Source organism: Sinohyriopsis cumingii, chromosome 4 (genome assembly GCF_028554795.1).
Source record: "Sinohyriopsis cumingii isolate HCF-2022 chromosome 4, ASM2855479v2, whole genome shotgun sequence".
Taxonomy (NCBI): domain Eukaryota; kingdom Metazoa; phylum Mollusca; class Bivalvia; order Unionida; family Unionidae; genus Sinohyriopsis; species Sinohyriopsis cumingii.
In genome coordinates, this window is record NC_142964.1 from 16,562,183 (window position 1) to 16,582,685 (window position 20,503).

At 38.1% G+C, this 20,503-nt stretch overlaps 1 protein-coding gene across 3 annotated transcripts in view; it reads right to left on the reverse strand.

Annotated features, from left to right (window-relative positions):
* Positions 1-20,503, reverse strand: part of LOC149800684 (high affinity cAMP-specific and IBMX-insensitive 3',5'-cyclic phosphodiesterase 8B-like) — a 339,962-nt gene that overhangs the window by 239,795 nt on the left and 79,664 nt on the right. The window contains exon 1 of one of the 3 annotated variants that reach the window (XM_089954719.1): positions 7,422-7,599. The exons of the other annotated variants lie outside the window; for them this stretch is intronic. Within the exon in view, the coding sequence (XP_089810845.1) occupies positions 7,422-7,439 (18 nt within the window). The 5' untranslated portion in view covers positions 7,440-7,599. Of the gene's footprint in view, positions 1-7,421; positions 7,600-20,503 lie in introns of those variants that run through there. 3 annotated transcript variants of the gene reach the window in all.

The window sequence follows — 20,503 nt, forward strand, 5'->3', positions numbered from 1 at the left end:
ATCCTCATTCGAAGTACACCTGATAGTAATTTAGGATCCAAACGTATCCATTTCATCTTTTTTCGAAGTACACCTGATAGTAATTTAGGATCCAAACGATCCAAACGTATCCATTTCATCTTCATTCGAGGTACACCTGATAGTAATTTAGGATCCAAACGTATCCATTTCATCTTAGTATAAAATACTGAATCTGATGAAGGAATATAGAAAACTCCAAATGTCATCGACAGTTTCAGAACCAGTTTTATCGACTTTAAACCAAAGTATGGAGTCAGAATTATAGTTACAGAAATAGAGATAGAATAGTCTTTTGGCAACATCGCATTATTGTCTTTCTGCCAAACAGACAAGGACACCACACACACACGTGACCGTACCCAACCACGCCACAACGACGATTGATATCCCGCAATTATATTATGGGCAAACAATTTAATGTTTTGGGGAAGGGGCTTTATAAGTTCTGTGGGATTTTAAATTTCCGTCTGTCAATAGCTGATATAAAAAAAAAAGCTTGCTCTTATTGATAGCAAAATAACGCCATATTATATCAATGATATTAAATGGAAAAACATTAACTATGTTCAGATAAAAGAAAATAAAATAGCTAAATAGATAATCGTAGCCCCCCCCCCCCATTAAATGGTCATTACATTATAGTTGTTGTTGTTGTGGGGTTTAACGCCATTTTTCAGCACACGATAGGCTATATATGGTGGCCAATATTAATGGTGGAGGAAGAACCCGAGACCACCCCGGAAAGAACCACCAATCCACGAGAAGCTACTGGCAAGCTTTCTCACATACCCACATTGGCCGAATCCAAGACTGAACCCACGCAGACAGAGGTGAGATGGCAGTGATCCGTAACGGAGAGCGCTTTAGGCCACTCGGCCACTCGGGGCCCAAGTACATTATAGTAGATGCATTTTACTATGTTACTATTAATTATTATATAAGATGTAATCTAAAACTGTAACTAAAGTGGAGTGATTAAGCTAACACTATAGCTGAAACCCTCTGAAAGATACTGTGCTGACATTATCAAACTTGTTGAATAAATAAGATGTGCTGACAAATGAAGCCTACATCACTAGCCACACTACTGAAACAATAGGATGGAAACTTTGAATGGGATGCCAACACATTGGAAAGACATTTACAAGAGAGGGCTAATAAACATAAAACATGCCTGCTCAGTAAACGAGCAAAATATTGAGTGGGCTTGTGAAAATAAGTAAATCTCTAACAAAGAACTCTCCAAAAAATATCGGGCGATTCGCATTTGTAATGCAACTAACAAACACACTGACATACGCCAGCGAATAACAGTATTTTTTTAAATCCGACATTTTTCCTATTTTTGTTTTTAAAAGCCGCTCCCGTCCCTTGCACTCGTAAGCATCAGCATAATCTGCAAGCAGAACAGGGTCTGCACTCCTTACAAAACAAAAATAAAATAAAAAAACAACCATAAGGATCATAAGCATAATGCGCCAGCGGATAAAAGTCTGTCATAACTCATGAGCATGTCGCACCTACAGATCTGTATCCATGCCGTTCCATTGCTATCACAAGTATTATCAGCGTGAACAGCATGAACAGAATACGTCATCAGATTGGAGGCTGCGTTTTGACTTGAAATTATAAGCAGCATGAACAAAATACATCAGACTGTGGGCTGCACTTTGACTTGAAATCATAAGCTAACAAAGCTAACCAATAGAAGAAAAGATACGCTCTTCGATTACCCTCCTATATGATTGCATCTTTATAGCATACTGATCAAGGCATCAAAACCGAGGTTTATGCGAATGCCATGACAACAATCGTGTTCGATGCACAAGAACAGATTACACAATTCTGATGAGGTATTGTATCCAGTATGGTGTCTTTGTATTGTCACTTTGTTCGTTGATGATTTCTAACAAGTGGGGTAATGTTAGTAGAATAAAGATTTATTTTGCAAATAAACAAACAACTGCTATTTTCATTGCTGTGCGCATAGATCTGTGCATTATGTACGCAAGTAATATTACGGAAAAAATTAATGAATAATGACTAAATAATATAGCCATGTGGTCTAGTATACAGACTAATTAGGACTCATCTGTTTGCATTTTGTTCAAATGTACGAATATCTGGGCTTGACTACTGACTTCGATCTTTTTCTGCGATAAGGTCGAAAAGTGCAAATCTGCACTCCGTTTAGCGACGCAAGTTTTTTTTTCTTCGAAAAAAAGGAGCCCTTTTAGTTGTCCTTAACTAATTTCGTCAGGAGCACTTTGATTTCAAATTAAATCTCAGCAATGTTATCCTCGAAAAGACATGTGCCTAATGTATTTGAACCCAGTTTATAGTCACTTAAAATTATGTTCCATGTGTTATATGTATTTGATTTATATTGTTTAATTTACCATTGTCCGTGGATTGAGGGTAGAGTTTTGGCCTACCTGACTTTTGTTGTGGAATTTTTTTAAAAGATATTTACTAAATATTGAGTTCAAGGACTAACAACGTTTAGGAGTTTGGTATGTTCTGGAAACGAACTTGTTGACAATAGTTTGGATTTTTTCATTAGTTTTTCAGAAAATGCTTTTGCGACATAGGTCAAGTGGGGATGTACATTAAAGAGGTTTGTAAACAAAGTATGCATTCCTGTTTAATATCAGTCCTCGGAAATTAATGATCAGAATTTACAGTTGTGTTCAGTTATAATATTCATTGAAATGACAAAGTGCTCATTGACGTTTTGAGCTAAAACACTACCTGGGAATCTCCAGCACTCATTCAAAGACATTCTAGATTATATCATTGTGACACATCAAGGCATTAAAATCTGTTGGAATTCATTCAAAACATTCCATATTTTTAAACCTGTGATATAACATTGAGGATTATTTGGGAATTTAATTCACAATACTGTAAGTTTCTCTTCAATTTTCACTTTGTAACTTATATAAATCTATTATTTGTTGAATTTACTAAACGTGTCCATGTTGCTTCTTTCTGTTGCATATTTAAGAAAAAAGAGTCTTAACACTTGCTTGTAGACATAATCAAAGCAGTTCAAATAAAGGAAAGACGAGAGAAAAGCTGAAAAATATGCAAGAATTTAGAGTAGTCCTTTATACAAATTACACTTTGTCACGTATACCTTCGTTATATGTATTATCATTCATAAATATAGTTTGTAATGGTTATTTAGTTGATAATATTTTAAACATGGGTTTTCTAAATGAATAGGTATGCACTGCAGGTTGAGTTAGAATAATCGTGCGTAGATCATCTATTCGCATGCGCCACAAGTTGATTCCAGATAGACATCGCGTGCTGTGAACTGAGTTCTTGGTTTCTTTTAAAAGGCTAGGTGACCTAATTCTTGATTTCCTATTATAACGCACGTGACCCTGTTTACTGATTGTGATTATGACTGTGAGATGCTGTGTGTGTGTGTGTGTGTGTGATTTGGGCTTTTAACGTAGCTTTAAAAGAATTTCAGTCATATCGCTACGATGTCTGCAGTGTGACAGTTTATAGTAATGTCTAGTGCTGGGGCATCATGCCACAGACATGTAGCATAATGTCCCACCCAGTTTCATTATCCTGACACCAGGCGACCAGTCCTATCACTAACCTCTTAATGCTGAGCGCCAAGCGAGGCAGCTGTTAGTACCATTTTTGTAAGTCTTTGGTATGACTCGACCGGAGATCGAACCCACGATCTCCCGCATCCCGGATGCTTTAGCCACTAGGCCGCCGGAGCGGACTAATGGTAATCTGCAATAGAATTGCTATGTAGGAATAGGCATTCTCAGTAGTAAACACTAGTCTTGGAAGTTATTTATTGAGAGGATTTATTTATTTCAATCATTCGGTGGAATTACTGGGTTCGAACTATTTCAGATTAATTGGACTAATAGCCGTAAAAAAGACATTTTTGGATTACATCATAGTAATTGTTCTGTAATGTTGAGTCAACAGAACATTACTTACCATCACTCGGAATACCTTGGAACTTTTTTTCGGATAACTCGATACTTTTAGAATTGATAGAACATTTAGGACTTTAGGATTTCATTCACCATACTGTACGTTATTTTCATACTTTCATGTTGTATTGTACGGAAATGAATAATATATTTTCAAATTTACAAAACCTGTTGGTTTTCGCTACTTCTTGTTATTTATTTTAAGACCATAGAAACGTAATAGCTTGAAAAGTAACTCATAATAATTTTCAACTATTAAAAGTATATTTTAATTAACAAGACTGGAAGTTATTTTCCCATACTTTTTTAAAATTAATTTTCATTCCTGTTCCTTCAATTTTATCTCAGCTGCGTTGATATTTGCAATGTCAACATCATGTTTTATATATACCAACAGTAGGTACTAGTTACTTGTGCTGTATGAGATCTATAATTACGATAATTATAACTAATACAAATGAAGTACACAATGTGATATACTTACAAGAAAATATTTAATATGCAGTGTGCTTAAACACAGTTTGGAGGAACTGACTGAATGTTAAAAAGATTATGAATTACACTTAAAGTTTTGCTCCTTCCAACATACTGATTTTCCAAACTGCGTTCATCTTTTCGGTAATTTTTGGAAAGGGACCCCGCGATGATGCTGTTTTAAATAACCATTTTTCATACCAAACTCAGCTGAACGAAACTGGCTCCACTATTAAACTATCCTCTCATTCGTCTAATCCTACATGTGACGTCATTTTAAGCCCAAATACCACGCCATGTATTACACTCGGAAGTCAAATATCAGTTTATCTTCTGACATACGAATTTGCTATCTTATAAAAGCTGCCAAAAATCAGTCCTATTGCGAAATTTTCAACCACAAAATCACGACCGTGGTTATTAATACCAATATTTTCTATATTTGCCAATTCAGAAAGTCTACAAAGAATGCCCTCGATTTAAGGAATAAATTAAATAGGAATCTCCGATAGTAGACATACTTTCCTGTATAAATACCGATGTAAAGATGGAGACAATGTTAAAGCTACTGTTGCCATATCATGTCACATTTCCAGCCAGTAAAAGAACACATCCTCCATCTTTACCACAGCTTACGTCATACTTAAATCGTTCCATTATACCTCTGAAGAAGAAAAAAAAAATTTTTCTCTATTATTTATGATTTACTTTCCACACTATACAGCCGAGGTAGCTCAACTGATAGAGCGTTGGACTCGTTACCCATGTGTCGAGAGTCTGGCACCTGTACAGACCAGCCCAGGTCGCCTGACTAGGCATGTCCTTGGAAAAGGCACCAAACTCCCATTTCCTCTGCATGATATAGCCAATAACGTGTCAAACGTGCCGTAAAAACCAACAAACATTCCACAGCGAAAACCTTACGAAATCTTTTATATGACCTTTCTTTATATCAGGAACCGCTCCGGTGGCCTATTGGTTAGAGCGTCGGCCCCGGATGCGTGAGGTCATGGGTTCGAACTCCGATTCGAGTCATACCAAAGACTTCTAAAAATGGTACTAACAGCGGCCTCGCTAGGCGCTCAGCATTAAGAGGTTAGTGTTAGGACTGATCGGTCTGGTGTCAAGATAATGTGACTGGGTGGGTTACATCATACTACATGTCTGCGGCATGATGCCCCAGTGTTAGACATCACTTTAAACTGCCACACTGCAGACATCGTAGTGATATGACTGGAAAATTGTTAAAGCTACGTTAAAAATCTAAATCACACACACACACACACACCTTATATCAGCATTAATCATTTCTTACAACCTGATTTTTGTACCATCCCCTGCCTGGTTAAAATCAGAGTTCAACTGTCAGGTGTTACCAAGCGCAAAGATGTAAGACTTCATCTGATTGGCTGGTAAAATGAGTGCTGATGTTAATAACATAGGTCACCAGAATATGACCCTAAGCAGCAGTCGTTGTCAGATCTTTACGTAGGACAGTGGAGATCAAACTGCACCTTCGATCGATCGATCGAGAGAGAGAGAGAGAGAGTAAGTGGAGGTGTGGTCAATTATCTTGTGAAAGGCGAAAAATGCCAGGATTAAGTGACGAACCACCAACCCGCGCGAAGCTACTGTCATTCTTTCTCACACACTTTCGCCCAGCCGGGACTAGAACACATGCCGACAGAGGTGGTGTCAGTGATAGATAAAGGCGAGCGCTTGGACTACTCGGCTACCCTGGGTCGTGCTGAAGATCTACCTTCTTACATATGGATGTTTATCTTGCTAAATCTGTACTTACATACGCAAATATTGGATACAGATGACATCTTACACAAATATTATCCTATCCAGATGGCACCAACACCACGTTCCAAAGGGTATCTCATAGTTCCGTAAGCGAAACTGGAACGCTTACATCGAACAGAACGCTTGAAGTCCCCCACAAGGGATCCTCCCATCAAAAACGGATGACTGCACGGTATTCAGCTGCTTCGTTTGATCTCTCATTTACCAAATAACAACGCGATTGGGTAGCAGATCACGTTGCTGTAATACTTCGAACATTAAGGGGTTGTACGACTTGAGATTCTTTAGAAAAATGTTTTCTTTATGAAAGGTCAGTCCGATGTGAAATCCAGCTAGAGAATATTAATTTTCTTGTTTTTACCAAGAACGACGTCTGTGGCAAGATTATAACGTGTTTGTGTGTGTGCGTGCGTGCGCGAGAAAAATGGGTTTCTGTAGTTGTGAGAACATGAATTAGATCACGTAGAAAGATACGGCTGAGTTGATTCAGGTGAATCCGTCATGTTTGATATCTTCCAGTTCACACACAGAGGCCATAGTTTCTGACATCACAGTATTATCTGTCTACAGAATGCCTTCTAAAAATTCAATCGCCCCAAAATAATTGCCATTTTACAAACAAAACTAAGTGTAACAAACGTTTAATACTCTGAATAAAATGCATTATCATCACGGTCCATGGCCTCTGTTGATATTTAATCAATGAAACCTTTGTTAGTGAGGTAATATTCACTGTACAAATAAAAAAACTATTAACAAACCTAACTACGTTCCCCATACACATGGATTATTACTCTGACTTTTACGGTACTTTATGACGTCAATCGCCATGATGCGAGTGATAATAGATTCGCATTACCTTAGTGGTCTTGCATAGATTTAGGACCAAAAGACTGGTTTTATGCCTAGCGCTATGTAAAGAAACTATAATTAAAAGAATAACTCACCACAATCTTTCCATACATTTTTTAAAATGTGATTATAAAACTTTTTTTTAATAGTTAAACAATGAATCCAGGTAACAAGGTCTGGCCGTGAGAATGTATGTTCCCATGTAATAAATACTAGTAAGTTATACATGAAGGCCCAGATATCAATGAATTATCAACACTACCCAATTAATCAAACCACCTCTCTACTCACCCTGGCTGAAACAGACATTGTAAATCCGTCGTCACAAGCTGGACATCATAAGATAGGTTTCCCTGTCACGAGGAAGTGTACATAAACGAATAAGAACACGAAATAACTGATACAATCATGTCCCCGGGTTTTTGGCCGGTTGTATGACCATCTAGCGTATAGATTGTGTTAACTTCGGTTGGTGTTTATCGTTACTTATTAAGTGCCGTGGCACTGACAAAATATTAGCGTACATTCGATACCGTATGCTACCGCGCTTTGAAAAATTCAGTTTCACCCTTGATATCTTTATCGTGTAACCTATAAATAAGGCTTCAACAAAAATATTTATATTATTTGTGGAATTTAATTATCATTGGTAACTATGGCGAATATTATATATTTATAACCAGATTTGTTGCTCACCAAATTGTTTGAAATATAATTTTTATTAAATAAATAAATGTTTATTTGCACCGACATTTTCTCCACCACACTGCCCCTGACCGTCATAGGTAAGCGTGTAAATTATCAGCTACTAACCTATACAAGAGGTCGGGATCTATGTAATCAGACTACGGGGTTGGTAGATATCGACTTATAACCGTAAAATGGGTTTGATAAACGGTATTTTACGGCTGAAGTCGGCTTTGTGTATTCTCTGCCCGGGAGATGATGTTAGACAAAAGTGTGCGGACATTAGATAAGTCGTGCTCGCTTGTTATCCCAATTTCGCGTTTGTCATTAAAACAAGTGCTCATTTTCTGTCCCAGTTTTCCGCTTTTCGTTCACATTGAATATTCTCTATTGAAGAAACACATCAGATATTCTCCACTGAAGAAACACATAGCAGTTGTGACGTTTCACGTACAATTGTAAAGTATCAACCTATATCAATATTTGTTCGATGAAATAGTATTTTTCTAGTGAGAAAATGGATACATGAAAGGGGTGTCACTCTTGCCCTTTACAACAACTTTCTTCATCAGTGGGTGCGGAATTTTTTTTTTTGTGAAGATGTAAAAAGGAAAATGTAATATATTATATCATTGATTCGTTTAATTCTTTAAGCTCGTGTTTCAGAGTCTAGCGCAGGCGTGCACTTTTATAACTCAAGTTTAGTTTTAAAGTCTTAATTTTATTTCTTTTGCGTTTCTACCATATTTCCAAACGGAAATTTTCACATTTTACTTTTAAATCGAGTTTCATAGGTGCCGAGGAAGGTCCCATTTCAAAACATGTGTCAATCTGTATTCCTGAATCTAATATTTCACTTGTCTCTATATTGCTGTTATTCGTAATTTAAATGACATCGTTTATTTGCCAATATTTGTTTTTATTTCTTTAAACCGAAAAATACAGAAGCCCTTTATTAATATTGATTGAGTGTATCAGAAAATTTGTGAAAATGCTTGGAGCACATTACTTCACTTATGTAAAAAGAAATTCCCTTACTATATACAATAAACAAATGAAGAAAAACGTATGGCTTAGACGGCTATTTAACTATATTTTCCATTTCTTGCTTCACATTTCTTGAGCGACCGGAAAATAGTGAGATCAGATATCTCTCTCTCTCTCTCTCTCTCTCATTACAGCGTCAACAAGTTTGTGTTGTTGTTGTTGTTTTTAACGTATCTTTAACCATTTGAGTCATGTCGCTACGAAGTCTGCAGTGTGTGAGTAGAGTGATGTATAGTACTGAGGCATGATGCCGTAAACATGTAGCATCATGTCACACCCAATAACATCATTATCCTGACACCAGGCCGACCTGTCTTAACATTAACCTCTTAATCCTGAGTGACAAGCGAGGCAGCTGATAGAACCATTTTTTATGTCTTTGGTATGACTCAGCCGGGGATAGAACCAGCGACCTCACACATCCGAAGCGGACGCTCTAGCCACTTTGACCACTGGAGCGGTCAAACGTCAACAATAACATGTTCTGTGCCTTGATGCAATTCTTATGGCTTAGTCGATCACCTTGAGTCTTGCGAGAGATATGACAGATTGTTGTTGTTGTTGTTGTGGGGTTTAACGCCATTTTTCAGCACAAGATAGGCTATACATGGCGGCCAGTATTAATGGTGGAGGAAGAACCCGGGAAAACCCGGGAAAGAACCACCGACCCTCGAGAAGCTACTGGCAAGCTTTCTCACATACCCACATTGGCTGAATCTTAGACTCGAACCGCCGCAGACAGAGGTGAGATGGCAGTGATCCGTAACGAAGAGCGCTTTAGACCACTCGGCCACTCGGGGCCCCATGACAGATTGTAGTCAAAAGCCTACAAAATTGAAGACACTAACCATCCCAGTCGTGACTGGCTCTAGCAGGAATAGACAAATTGAGAGAGAGAGTGTATGTACGCACGCACGCACGCACGCACGCACGCACGCACGTACGTACGTACGTATGTATGTATGTATGTATGTATGTATGTATGTATGTATGTATGTATGTATGTATGTATGTATTGTTGTGGTTCAAGGGCATATAGGTGTGAACCTGACTAAAGAATGCCATCTTAGGTAGTAAAAATGGTTTTAAAAAATAAGAACTATGTAAATTCTCCCTGGCAGTGGTATTATGAATGATGTATGGCAGATGCAGGTGTTGTTATATCTCCACGTAGTAAAGCAGTAGAGCACAGAGTACTACATCAACTCCCATAGTAAACCTACGGAAACACCAGATTAAAAATTTTGTAATGATAAATTTCTAAATGATCCTCATTAAACCGTATAGACTCATCCTTGATGCAGACTTCTGTGTAAAGAAAATCATATGAACCGAATGTGTTTCAACATGTGCTTTTAATTCCCGCACATAAAGAACCAGGTGTTAATTTCAATAAAGAGTGTCCAAAAACATTGTCTCTGTTTTTTTTATTATTTGTATTTTACAAATATAAATAGGATAAGCTCTCAAATATGTGTGTGTGTGTGTGTGTGTGTGTGTGTGTGTTTCCAGCACGTAACTCTCCAATGTGACCAAATCAAGTTAAAAACACTCTAAAAATTAAGAGGAACTGCGAGAAAGAAAAAACTGTAAAAGAAAAAGCAGTTAAAGAAAATCAACTTAAAATAAACAGTAATCAGTTTTTAGTATTAAAAATAACACATTCATATAAAGTAGATCTGCGGAAGTACTGAACATTTAAGTGCTTCATACTTAAATATAAGTAAAAAAAACATCGCTGGCTGAATAGGATTTTTTATTTTTAAAAAAAATCAAACATTCCAACGTAGGAGAATAGTGGTTAAAAATGACTGAATTATATAACCGTTTTCTCATTTATTTGTCAAAACAACGCACATACATACATATTTGGTGTGGAGTAAGGGATGGGGTGGGTGGGTGAGAGAGAAAAAGATAGAGATTGGAGAATTTAGCCAAAGTATTATAAAGGTCAATTTCTACAGGAAATACACACACGCGCGATTGCGCGTGCGCGCGCGTAAAATATATAAACTTGCATTGCATTGTTGCTTGCATACATCTATACATAAATCAATCTGTTGATACATTCATACCTAACTACCAATTTAAAAAAGATATATAGCTAACATCCTTGTTTATTTCAGGCCTGGTTTAAAAGTACTGTAAAATGTCTGTATCACCAATGCTTATTAAAGAATTTATTACGAGATACCAAGAGAATATATACGGCATTAAACACAGTGCCCGTCCTTTTGTTTGTGGCTCGTTGAATTTTGAATTTATGTCCTGGAAAGTTTAAACCCTTGCAAAGTATTACAGCTGGTTTTGTAATTACCCGATGGCCGGTGCGACGTGAATCTAGAAGGCGTAAAGTTGATGATACAACCAATAAAATGTTCAAAATTCTGTGAAAACCAACGAAACAACCAGCCATGAACAGTCGTGAAATCTAATATATTCATTCATGCATAGTTATGAATAATATGCCATAGAACCGAATGTAAGTCACATTGACCAGCTTTCTACAGTCTACATTAAAAGTTGCCATAGTTTGTCCAGATAATGACGCAGAATAAAGCTTTGCTCTGTTCTCTAGGCTCAATAACAAAAACGTCCACAAATTCAATAGTATGTACCTTCCGCTTGTTACGCTATTATTGACCAATTCATTTGGTTTCTTTAGATAGATAGATAGATAGATAGATAGACAGACAGACAGACAGACAGACAGATAGATGGATAGACAGATAGATAGACAGATAGTGTAACGTTTGCCTGCCCGCGATTACGTAAGTCAGGAACAAAGGAATGGGTTAGCGCCATGAGTATGTCGACCCTGCACTGTCGTGGCGACTCGTGTTTGTACAAGAGTTCTCTTCGTTAGGTGTCAAAACTAACATGTAGACGTTAGAAGCTTTGTTCTAGAACAAAGGACCCTCGATGCTGTTGTAAATCTCCCCGCATTGACAGAAGCCTGAGGCTCGTCTGTTAAGTTGGAACGACTGGGGTAGAATTGATATCCAATCAGAACTGAGAAAGGGTGGGGCCATCAATTAGAACCAGAATTTAACAGTCATTTGGGCTGGGAACGAATTAGTGATTGTAAGCCATCGTACTGGTCAAGTAGAAATATACTCCCTCCAGGAGCCACTCGTGATTTGGCGGGAAAACACTTAGCACATTCTAAAGGACAGAAAGCTTCATAAAGCTTTTGGGGACAGAACTAAGTCCCGAGTCTCAGAGAGGGAGACAGGATAGAGCAAGGCAGTAGGCAGAGAACAAGCCTGGTTGCGAGAGAGAGAGAGAGAGAGAGAGAGAGAGAGAGAGAGAGAGAGAGAGAGAAGGAGGAGGAGGAGAAAAAGGGACAAGAAGGGGAAGCGTACAGGAAGAACGTAGTATGGAGAACGCCGGAAGGGGGAAAGGAATTGGCGAAGTAAACACAGATGAGTGGAAGCCAAGTACAGGGGAAAGCCATCTCACACTATAATCACGTGATGAAATAGGTTGTTACATGGTCGAGAGGAAGAAGATTGGTTTAGAAATTAATATCGTTTAATTTGTATTAAATTGTTATTCTTTTGAATTTCACCTTTGTGTTCTTAATAATTTAATTGTCGGTATTGCTGACTGGGGGCTCGGAGCTTTACCTCTCTCTATCACTAATTTCACTTCCTACAGAAACGAGCCAGGGTGGGAATTCCACAGTAATTCAAATAAATATTGAGAGCATCCCACCACAACGCATAACAGTGGGTCACATAGAACCTCACAGATAGATAGATAGATGGCTGGCTTGATGGATGGATGGATGGATAATATTTAGCAAGAAAAAAAGACATTTGTTTGACGTTCAGGTCGTGTAAATACTAGCCATTTCTTAATATAACAGTGTATCATTTCAATGTAGTATATACAATATTCATAGATTATGATACTTGGTCAGTCATACACACTGATATTAAGATTAGTATTATAATAATCCAGTATGTTTTGTCGGGGTGGGCGGTATATATTTTTTTTACATTACTAAAACATTCAGTGAGTTGCGCAAATTTTTCATACAACGAAAATATGTGTACTTAATTGCACAGTACATTCTAATACTAACTACATTTTTGAAATTCTATTTTTTCTAGACATAAATTGGCAAATCGTGCTACTTGTAAACGTGGGATACGTGCACTTCCTGGTACAGCCAAATTTGACCTCCAACATTTGTATCTACATATCTATGTTTTCTATCATTCACCTGATTTAACCAGCTCTGAGGGTAGCAGTGGCAGCTCGATGATCTGAGACTTGTAATTACTTTACTCACCTACCCTACCATGTTACAAAACCAGCTGGATTTTTATAAAATTTGGAAAACAATAAGTCATTGGAATCAAATAGACTACAAATAGAATAAGTGCAGACAAGCACATTTGCCTGGCCCCCCCCCCTCTCTCTCTCTTATTTTCTTCTTTAACTAGTATGCAGTCCATTTCTAAGGTGTATTTGCGGATGAGTTGTATCTGTGTAGTGTCTTAAATATCAGGTCGTAGGTAAATGGTGAATTGAAAAGCAAAATATTTAGATCATTTCAGTAGAGTCGACACATCCTACAATAATAGAAAATAGATAACATAACAAATATTAACAAAGCTAATAAGAAACTTTGTAAATTTGATAAATTTTGGTTTCTTTATGTATTTAAAGACATGAAAACATATATAATTAGCCAAAATGTGAAGAAATCGACAGAAAATTTAAATATTCATTTTCACCTTGAGAGACAAAATTATGGTGAATTAGTATTGACTCCATCGATCCATTCATCCGTCCATTTATCCCGTGGTAATTTTTTTTTTTTGTGGTATATTTCACTGTACATGTACGTTTAGTTTCCGTCAGTAAGGAATGTACGTAAATTTCAAAAGGAATCTCCTTACGGCATGAATATATACTAGCAGTGTGATTTCGTTATGATGGCAAAATAGTTCAGAAATATTTCTTTTTTAATGATAATTATATTTATGATCCTTTAAGCTCATGCTACTATGCCAACGCGATGGTGGGATTTTCGCGAATTTTGTCGTTTGGGACAAGTGCGTGCACATGTGAAAACCGATGAAGAGAGCTACATGTACCATGTTTGCGACTCTACGATTCACCCCTTGTTGAATTACAGAACAGTGGAAGATGCAAAAGTAAGTTTTTACTTACCATTAACTCGATTCAACTTTAGGAATCCTGTTCCATGTAAGAATTAGACATTGTCTTCTTCACTGCACATACATCGTATACATGCGACTCTATTTTCAAAATAGGCCAACAATGCGGCACACACGTCAACGCAGAAATATGAATGGCTCAAAAGGTTATACTTATTATCATATGAACTCGGACTTGTCTCAGCAGTAAAAATTCGCAAAAGTGACACGTTTCGGAGCCCGTAGCTTCAGTTTGGTACAACGCAGAAATGTCAATGATGGCTTGATGAATTGAAAAATATATCAGGGGTAAAACAACCATATAGTATGGTCGTGTGCCTTTAAAGACGGAAATAGCAGAAGGAAATCGAGGGTAATTGGTGGAACGAAGTATTTGGAAGTTACGTATCTTCTCTCTTAGATATTATGATAGAGAGGGTTCTATGTTAGAACGGGTCATGGAGGTAATCTAAGGTATTTTTGTCACTCTGTATGCCTTTTTTCCTTGAGATTATTGTTTTTTTTTTTCTCAACATCAAGCTCGCGTCGAGCACATGTGAGTGAACATAAATTATTTTGTTTCCTTTCAAACCTTTAACTCTAAAGAATTATAGAGCAATATATGTGCATGTTATACAAAGTAAACATTTCCTATCATAGTATGAAGAAAGAAAAAAAAAGCAATAAATGTAAAGTATTAGAATCTTATCTTAAATCAACCCTAAACTCCTTAAGACGATTTGGTTAAAAAATCAATCATTTAAAGACATTTACAAAAGGGTTGATTTAAATTTTGAAGGAAAAAAACCTTCAAAACTATATACTGGTGTATAAATAAGGACTGCATTTTCTGTAACATCTACTTGTCTTCTTGTAGTTCAATTAACCAGTCCCTAGACCTTTTTTGATACACGGGCTCTTATCGTTTCTTAATATATAATAAAAGGGACGACACTTTCCTATTTCTCTTTAGTTCTTTTTAAGATCTGAAACCAATGCTTCAAGCTACATGTCACTATGTAATAGTTTCGCACCAAAGTTCAGCTTAGAGATTCGAAATTTTTTTAATCCGGGTTTCCTCCGAATATTCCAACCCCATTTTTCACATTTGGACATTTAGGACGGAGTGTGGGTCCTGAGCAATTACATATAAAAAAATTGGAATCTGCCGCCACCGTAAGATAGCTTACCAGCGGGCCTAGCAAATTTAAACTATGCTATTTCGACTTACACCTGCATGAAACCGATAGGAAAATTGTTTATTTTCCCAAAAATGGAAAGTATTATAATTGTTATGTCTTTAATCCGTTGGCAGCCTAGACGAAACTCGCACAGATGAAACCTTACCCTGTAATCGCCATTTGCGTTAATAGTCACATGACTTTGCAAACAACGACATCGGAAGTCAAATAGGCACATGGTATCATCAACAAACTCCTTTTTAATGTCGTACAAAATTTAAATTATATTAAATGAAAGTCTGACACAGTTTGCAAAAGCCAGAAGAAAAAAAAAAACCATATAATTCTCACTGATTTATGTCGAGAACAACTACAAGAAACTTGGCCAGTCTGATTAAATCAAGCAGAGTAGTTTGTTTCCCTGATTCGTATGCTCCTTTGTGTAAAAGAGCACATGTCAACGTGATTGGGTACGTGATACAACACGACTCCGGAAGTTGGTCTCGGAATAAATATAGAGAATTTTGTGCTCTTTCGCTTTTGTGTTTTTATTACAACCAGTTTACGACTTTCATTTAGTACTTTTTTTCTACAATATTTTAAAAGGCGGTCGTGAGATTATGTGTGTCCGTGCGACTAGCAATCGAAATCGCTAGTACCAGCTCAAATTTCATCAACGCATTAGCTTTATCGTCTTTCAGCAGATTAAAGACATAACGATTTTAATAGTCGCCATTTCTGAGAAAATAAATAATTGTCATATCGAATTCATGCAGGTATACCTCGATTTAACAACGTTTAAGTTTGCTAGCACATCCGCTAAGCGGCTATGCTTTAACGCCACCATGTTGGCCTCTTGTGATGCTAGACTGGTTTTCATACCTTCCCTATAATAATAAAGAAGATACGGATATCGAATTGTCTGTGAAAGAAAAAGTTTACTAGCCGAATCTAATCCATTGAGCGTTTAGTTTGTCTCAACAACTATATTTATGGCATGCACCCAAATGATCCATATTCCAACCTCCTAATATTCTGGTTAGAACTCGATAAATTTAACTCAGTTACGACTCAATTACGTAGTTGTTTCTAGCGTCATGTTGTGGAGGAAAATTCCCGAGTTTTCCCCGACTTTCGTAAATATTTGCAAAATTCAATGACTTTTCACTGTCGGGAAAGAAATTATCATTTCTCCCGACTTTTTATGGATTTCCCGGCAGCGCGGGAACCCAGTATTTAGTCAGTCTATTCGCTAACTCGGTGAAATAACCCAGCAGCACTCCGGAGAACCACTGACCTATCCAATTGCCACAACCGTAAGTACTGGTTTATGATTCCAACTGCAAACTTCACACACACACACACACACACATCTGCCGTCGCAGACGGCATATCGGGGTCTGCGCAGTTTATTCGGAGTGATCAGTAGAACAAACAAAATATACATGATCTACCACTATTGCCAGTACCGAAAGTACTCGTTTCTGATTCCAACTGTAAACTTCACACACACACACACACACACACACACAGATCTGCCGTCCCAGACGGCATATCGGGGTCTGCGCAGTTTATTAGGTGTGATCAGTCGAACAAACAAAATATGCATGATCTGCAACTCGCATTATGCTGCGGCAGATCTAGATCTTTGTTGTTTGCAATTTGATTCGAGTTATAAGCGAGTAAAGACGGTAAAAATCATACATAACATCAAATCGTCATAATTTAGACACGTTCCAACTAGTTTTCATGAAACTCAGCATGCACTAAAACAGCACTAATTCACATAAGAGCAGTGTAAAATTAAATTATCTGAAGGATGTTATGCTAATGACTAGAGAGTGACTATCTCTGCTTAGAATAGAACCATCGCCATAGCAGACAAAAGAACGTCGTATTCATTTGCACAGCTTTCTATAATTACCGGCACGTGTTAGGGTTTGAGTAAACTATGTGAAACGTTAATTGTTATCTAGCCCTCACCTGAACTAACCAGCACGGTACTAAGCACAGGTCAAGGTCATTAACTGCTAGCACAGTACAAGCAATACTCCGGTTGTGTCAAAGAAAATAACATCTAGCCATCTAGACACTGCAATTTTCAAATTACGTCTTCTTCTCCCGCATGACTAATACTTTTTTACTCACATGCATTGATTTTGTGCCTATGAAGCATAGAATGCACATGTCACAATGTCTATCTTTTTCTACTGTCAATGAATCCCTCCTGCCAATACAGGAACGATGAAGCAACACACCCTACTGATCATGGCACACAGCCATGAGCTACCAATATTAGGTCCAAATTTCCTGACAAGAAAAGTGGGTGAGATATACGTAGAGAGAGAGAGAGAGAGCACTCACTGAGCGTAACCTGCCCGCCGCTAGCCCGGATAAAGGAATGGTTGGCTTTTTGCGCCCTAAACCAGTAAAAACGCTCTAGCTATTGAAAGAGAAACGAGTGAAAACACCGCAACGCGAGGAAGCAGACCAGGATAATGGCGCTATGATGGATGGAGACCATACCCACAAGGAAGTCTCTATCCCAGCAGTAGATTTCCTGACACCCAAAAGCATTATCCAAACTTGGTGATGGAATGTGGGGACTTTGTATCAAATTGGGAAACTAGCAAAGATTCTCCTGGAAATGCACAAGTACAAACTAAGGTCATGCTAGCAAGATGACTAGCTTCGATGTGATGTCACAAAGGTCATAAATAAACAATTGAACAACACACTTCTACAATGATAGCCCATCAATGCGCGAATGATGCATGCCAGATTTATTTCATTAGTGGCAAGATATCAATCATCATCTGATATTCCCCCACAGAAGACGCTGACCAAAGGTCTCCTTAACGACAGCTTGCACTCAGCTGTTGAATAAACACAAAGGAATGACTTATTACTCACTGTTGGCGAATTTAACCTACGAAAAGGGTCAGGTAACACAGACAGGGAGCGGCTAATGCATAGATACGGAACATGACCACAATGGTAAAAAAAAGTTAACCTTGTCATAGGAGGGATTCTTTTACATCATAAGAAAATTCAGAAGATAATATGGAAGGCTCCGGACGGCAAAACAGAAAGCCCGATAGACAATGTGGTGATCAATGACAAGTGGACACATTCATTGCAAGATCTCAAGAGGCATGCTGATGTAGGCAACGACCACAGTTTGTTGGAAGCCAAACATGCCCTTAAAATGAGAAAGGCCAAACCAGGGCAGGGGGAGAAAATAAACGTTTCAACACTGGCAAACTACCTCAAGGTCCGACAGGAGTTCAATCTCCTTCAGAACAAGTTCAGCATATCCGCGATGAGAATGACTATCCAATATTTCAACACAACCATGAGAGAAACTGGAAAGAAAGGCATAGGTTAAAGGTAAGCACGTAAAGGAATGGATCTTCCAGGGAACATGGAATGCTATTGAAAAAAAGAAAACAGATTAAGAAACGTATATCAGGGGCTAAATCAACCAGGATGAAAAAAAGGATTTTCCAAGAGTACTCTGGCATGGGAAGAGATATGAAAAACAGAGCAGAAAGTAACAAGCGTTGCTACATTAAATAGGTCGCTCCAAAAGCAGAACTAGAAGTACAGGGACACTTGACTAACATGCTGTACAAAATCAGTTTTCAAGAAGACTAAGTGACAGGTCAAAATTTATTTCTGAAGAGTGCAGTTGGGAACATCTTCTCCGATGAAAGGGAGAAAATGCCATTATGGTATGAACGCTTCAAACGGTACTTTACAGACTAGACTCACCTGTTACGCAGCAGGAACTGTAACATTTGGAAAGGCATCACCCTGGTATCCCTCACCAGCTAGGTCCTCGGCAAAGTAATTCTCAAGAGGATCACCGTCGCATTTAATGGCCTCGTCAGAAAGGAACAAGCTGGTTTCAAGAAATGTAAATTCTGCATTGACCGGACTGTATCACCAACATATAACAGAGCAGAGAAATGAATGGAAAATTACTGACTACGTCAACTTCGTGGCCTTGAAAATGCTTTCGACAGCCTTCACCCTACTCCCTCTGGAAAATACACCGTTGTTTTTTGTTGGTTTTTTTTTTTGGGGGGGGGTCTCTTTTTTTTTTGTTTTGGTATCCCACTGAAGATTGTAAATATCATCAAACTTCTGCATCAAGACTTCCAGTATCGACTAATCTGCGACAACAATCTCACAGAATACTTTAGCGTCAACGCATCCTTGCATCTGTCCTCTTCACCTTTGCCATTGAGTGGCTGATGAAAGATAATACTGTGGACGGCAAACGCGGAATTATGTGCAAACTCGCTTCATCCCTGGAAGACATGACAACGCAAATGACACTGGTCTGTTTTCAAGTCGATATATAGATATGCAAGAAAAGACAAATAAAGTCAGTGAGACAACCATAAAGACAGGGCTGAAAGTTAACAGCAAGAAACTAAATTAATGGGGTAAAAGCATGAAACCGACGAACCTATCACTGTGAATATCGAGCCCAATAGATGATGTCGAGTGATTCACATACCTTGGAAGCAAGTGTCCAAAGTAGGAGACTCGAAGAGAACCAGAATTAATTTCGTTATTCGGAAACAAACATGGCAGTACTAACAACTTAGACTCAAGACCAAGTCGAGGAATTACAGCAGCAATGTCATCGCGGTGCTGTTGTATGGTTCAGAATGCATGAACCTAGCATTTTTGACTAGTGTAGAAGATTATTGGCATCTTCAAGCCAAGCAGGAGTTTAAAAACGGAAGACCTTCATCAAAGGACAGAATCAGAATCAACATCTCTTGTCCAAATTGTAAAGAAAAGAAGATAGCGGTGACTGGAATGAACATCTCTGCCGAATGTCACTTGATACACCGCCCTGGAAAGCCCTCCGCTGTACCCCAGATGGAGAATGAAATAGTGGTCGGCCCAAAGATACATGATCTCTCTCGTCGAAACCTTATGTGCCAAGACGAGGGATGAGAGTGATCTTGCATGGCCAATAATTATTTTACTCACATTCATTGATTTCTAGATAAAAATGATGCCATGCACACTGAACAAGATCAGCTTTGAATTTACGCCCAGGTTTGATTACTGTATTTTTTTTCCACTTTCCCTTTATATTTCGAATGATAAAACCTTTCTACAACTACAGGGGTCCCGTGTGGCCAAGTGGTCTAAAGCGCTCACCGTTACGGATCATTACCATCTCACCTCTGTCAGTGTTGGTTTGAGTCTTGGGTTCGGCAAACGTGGGTATTTGAGAAAGCTTACCAGTAGCTTCTCG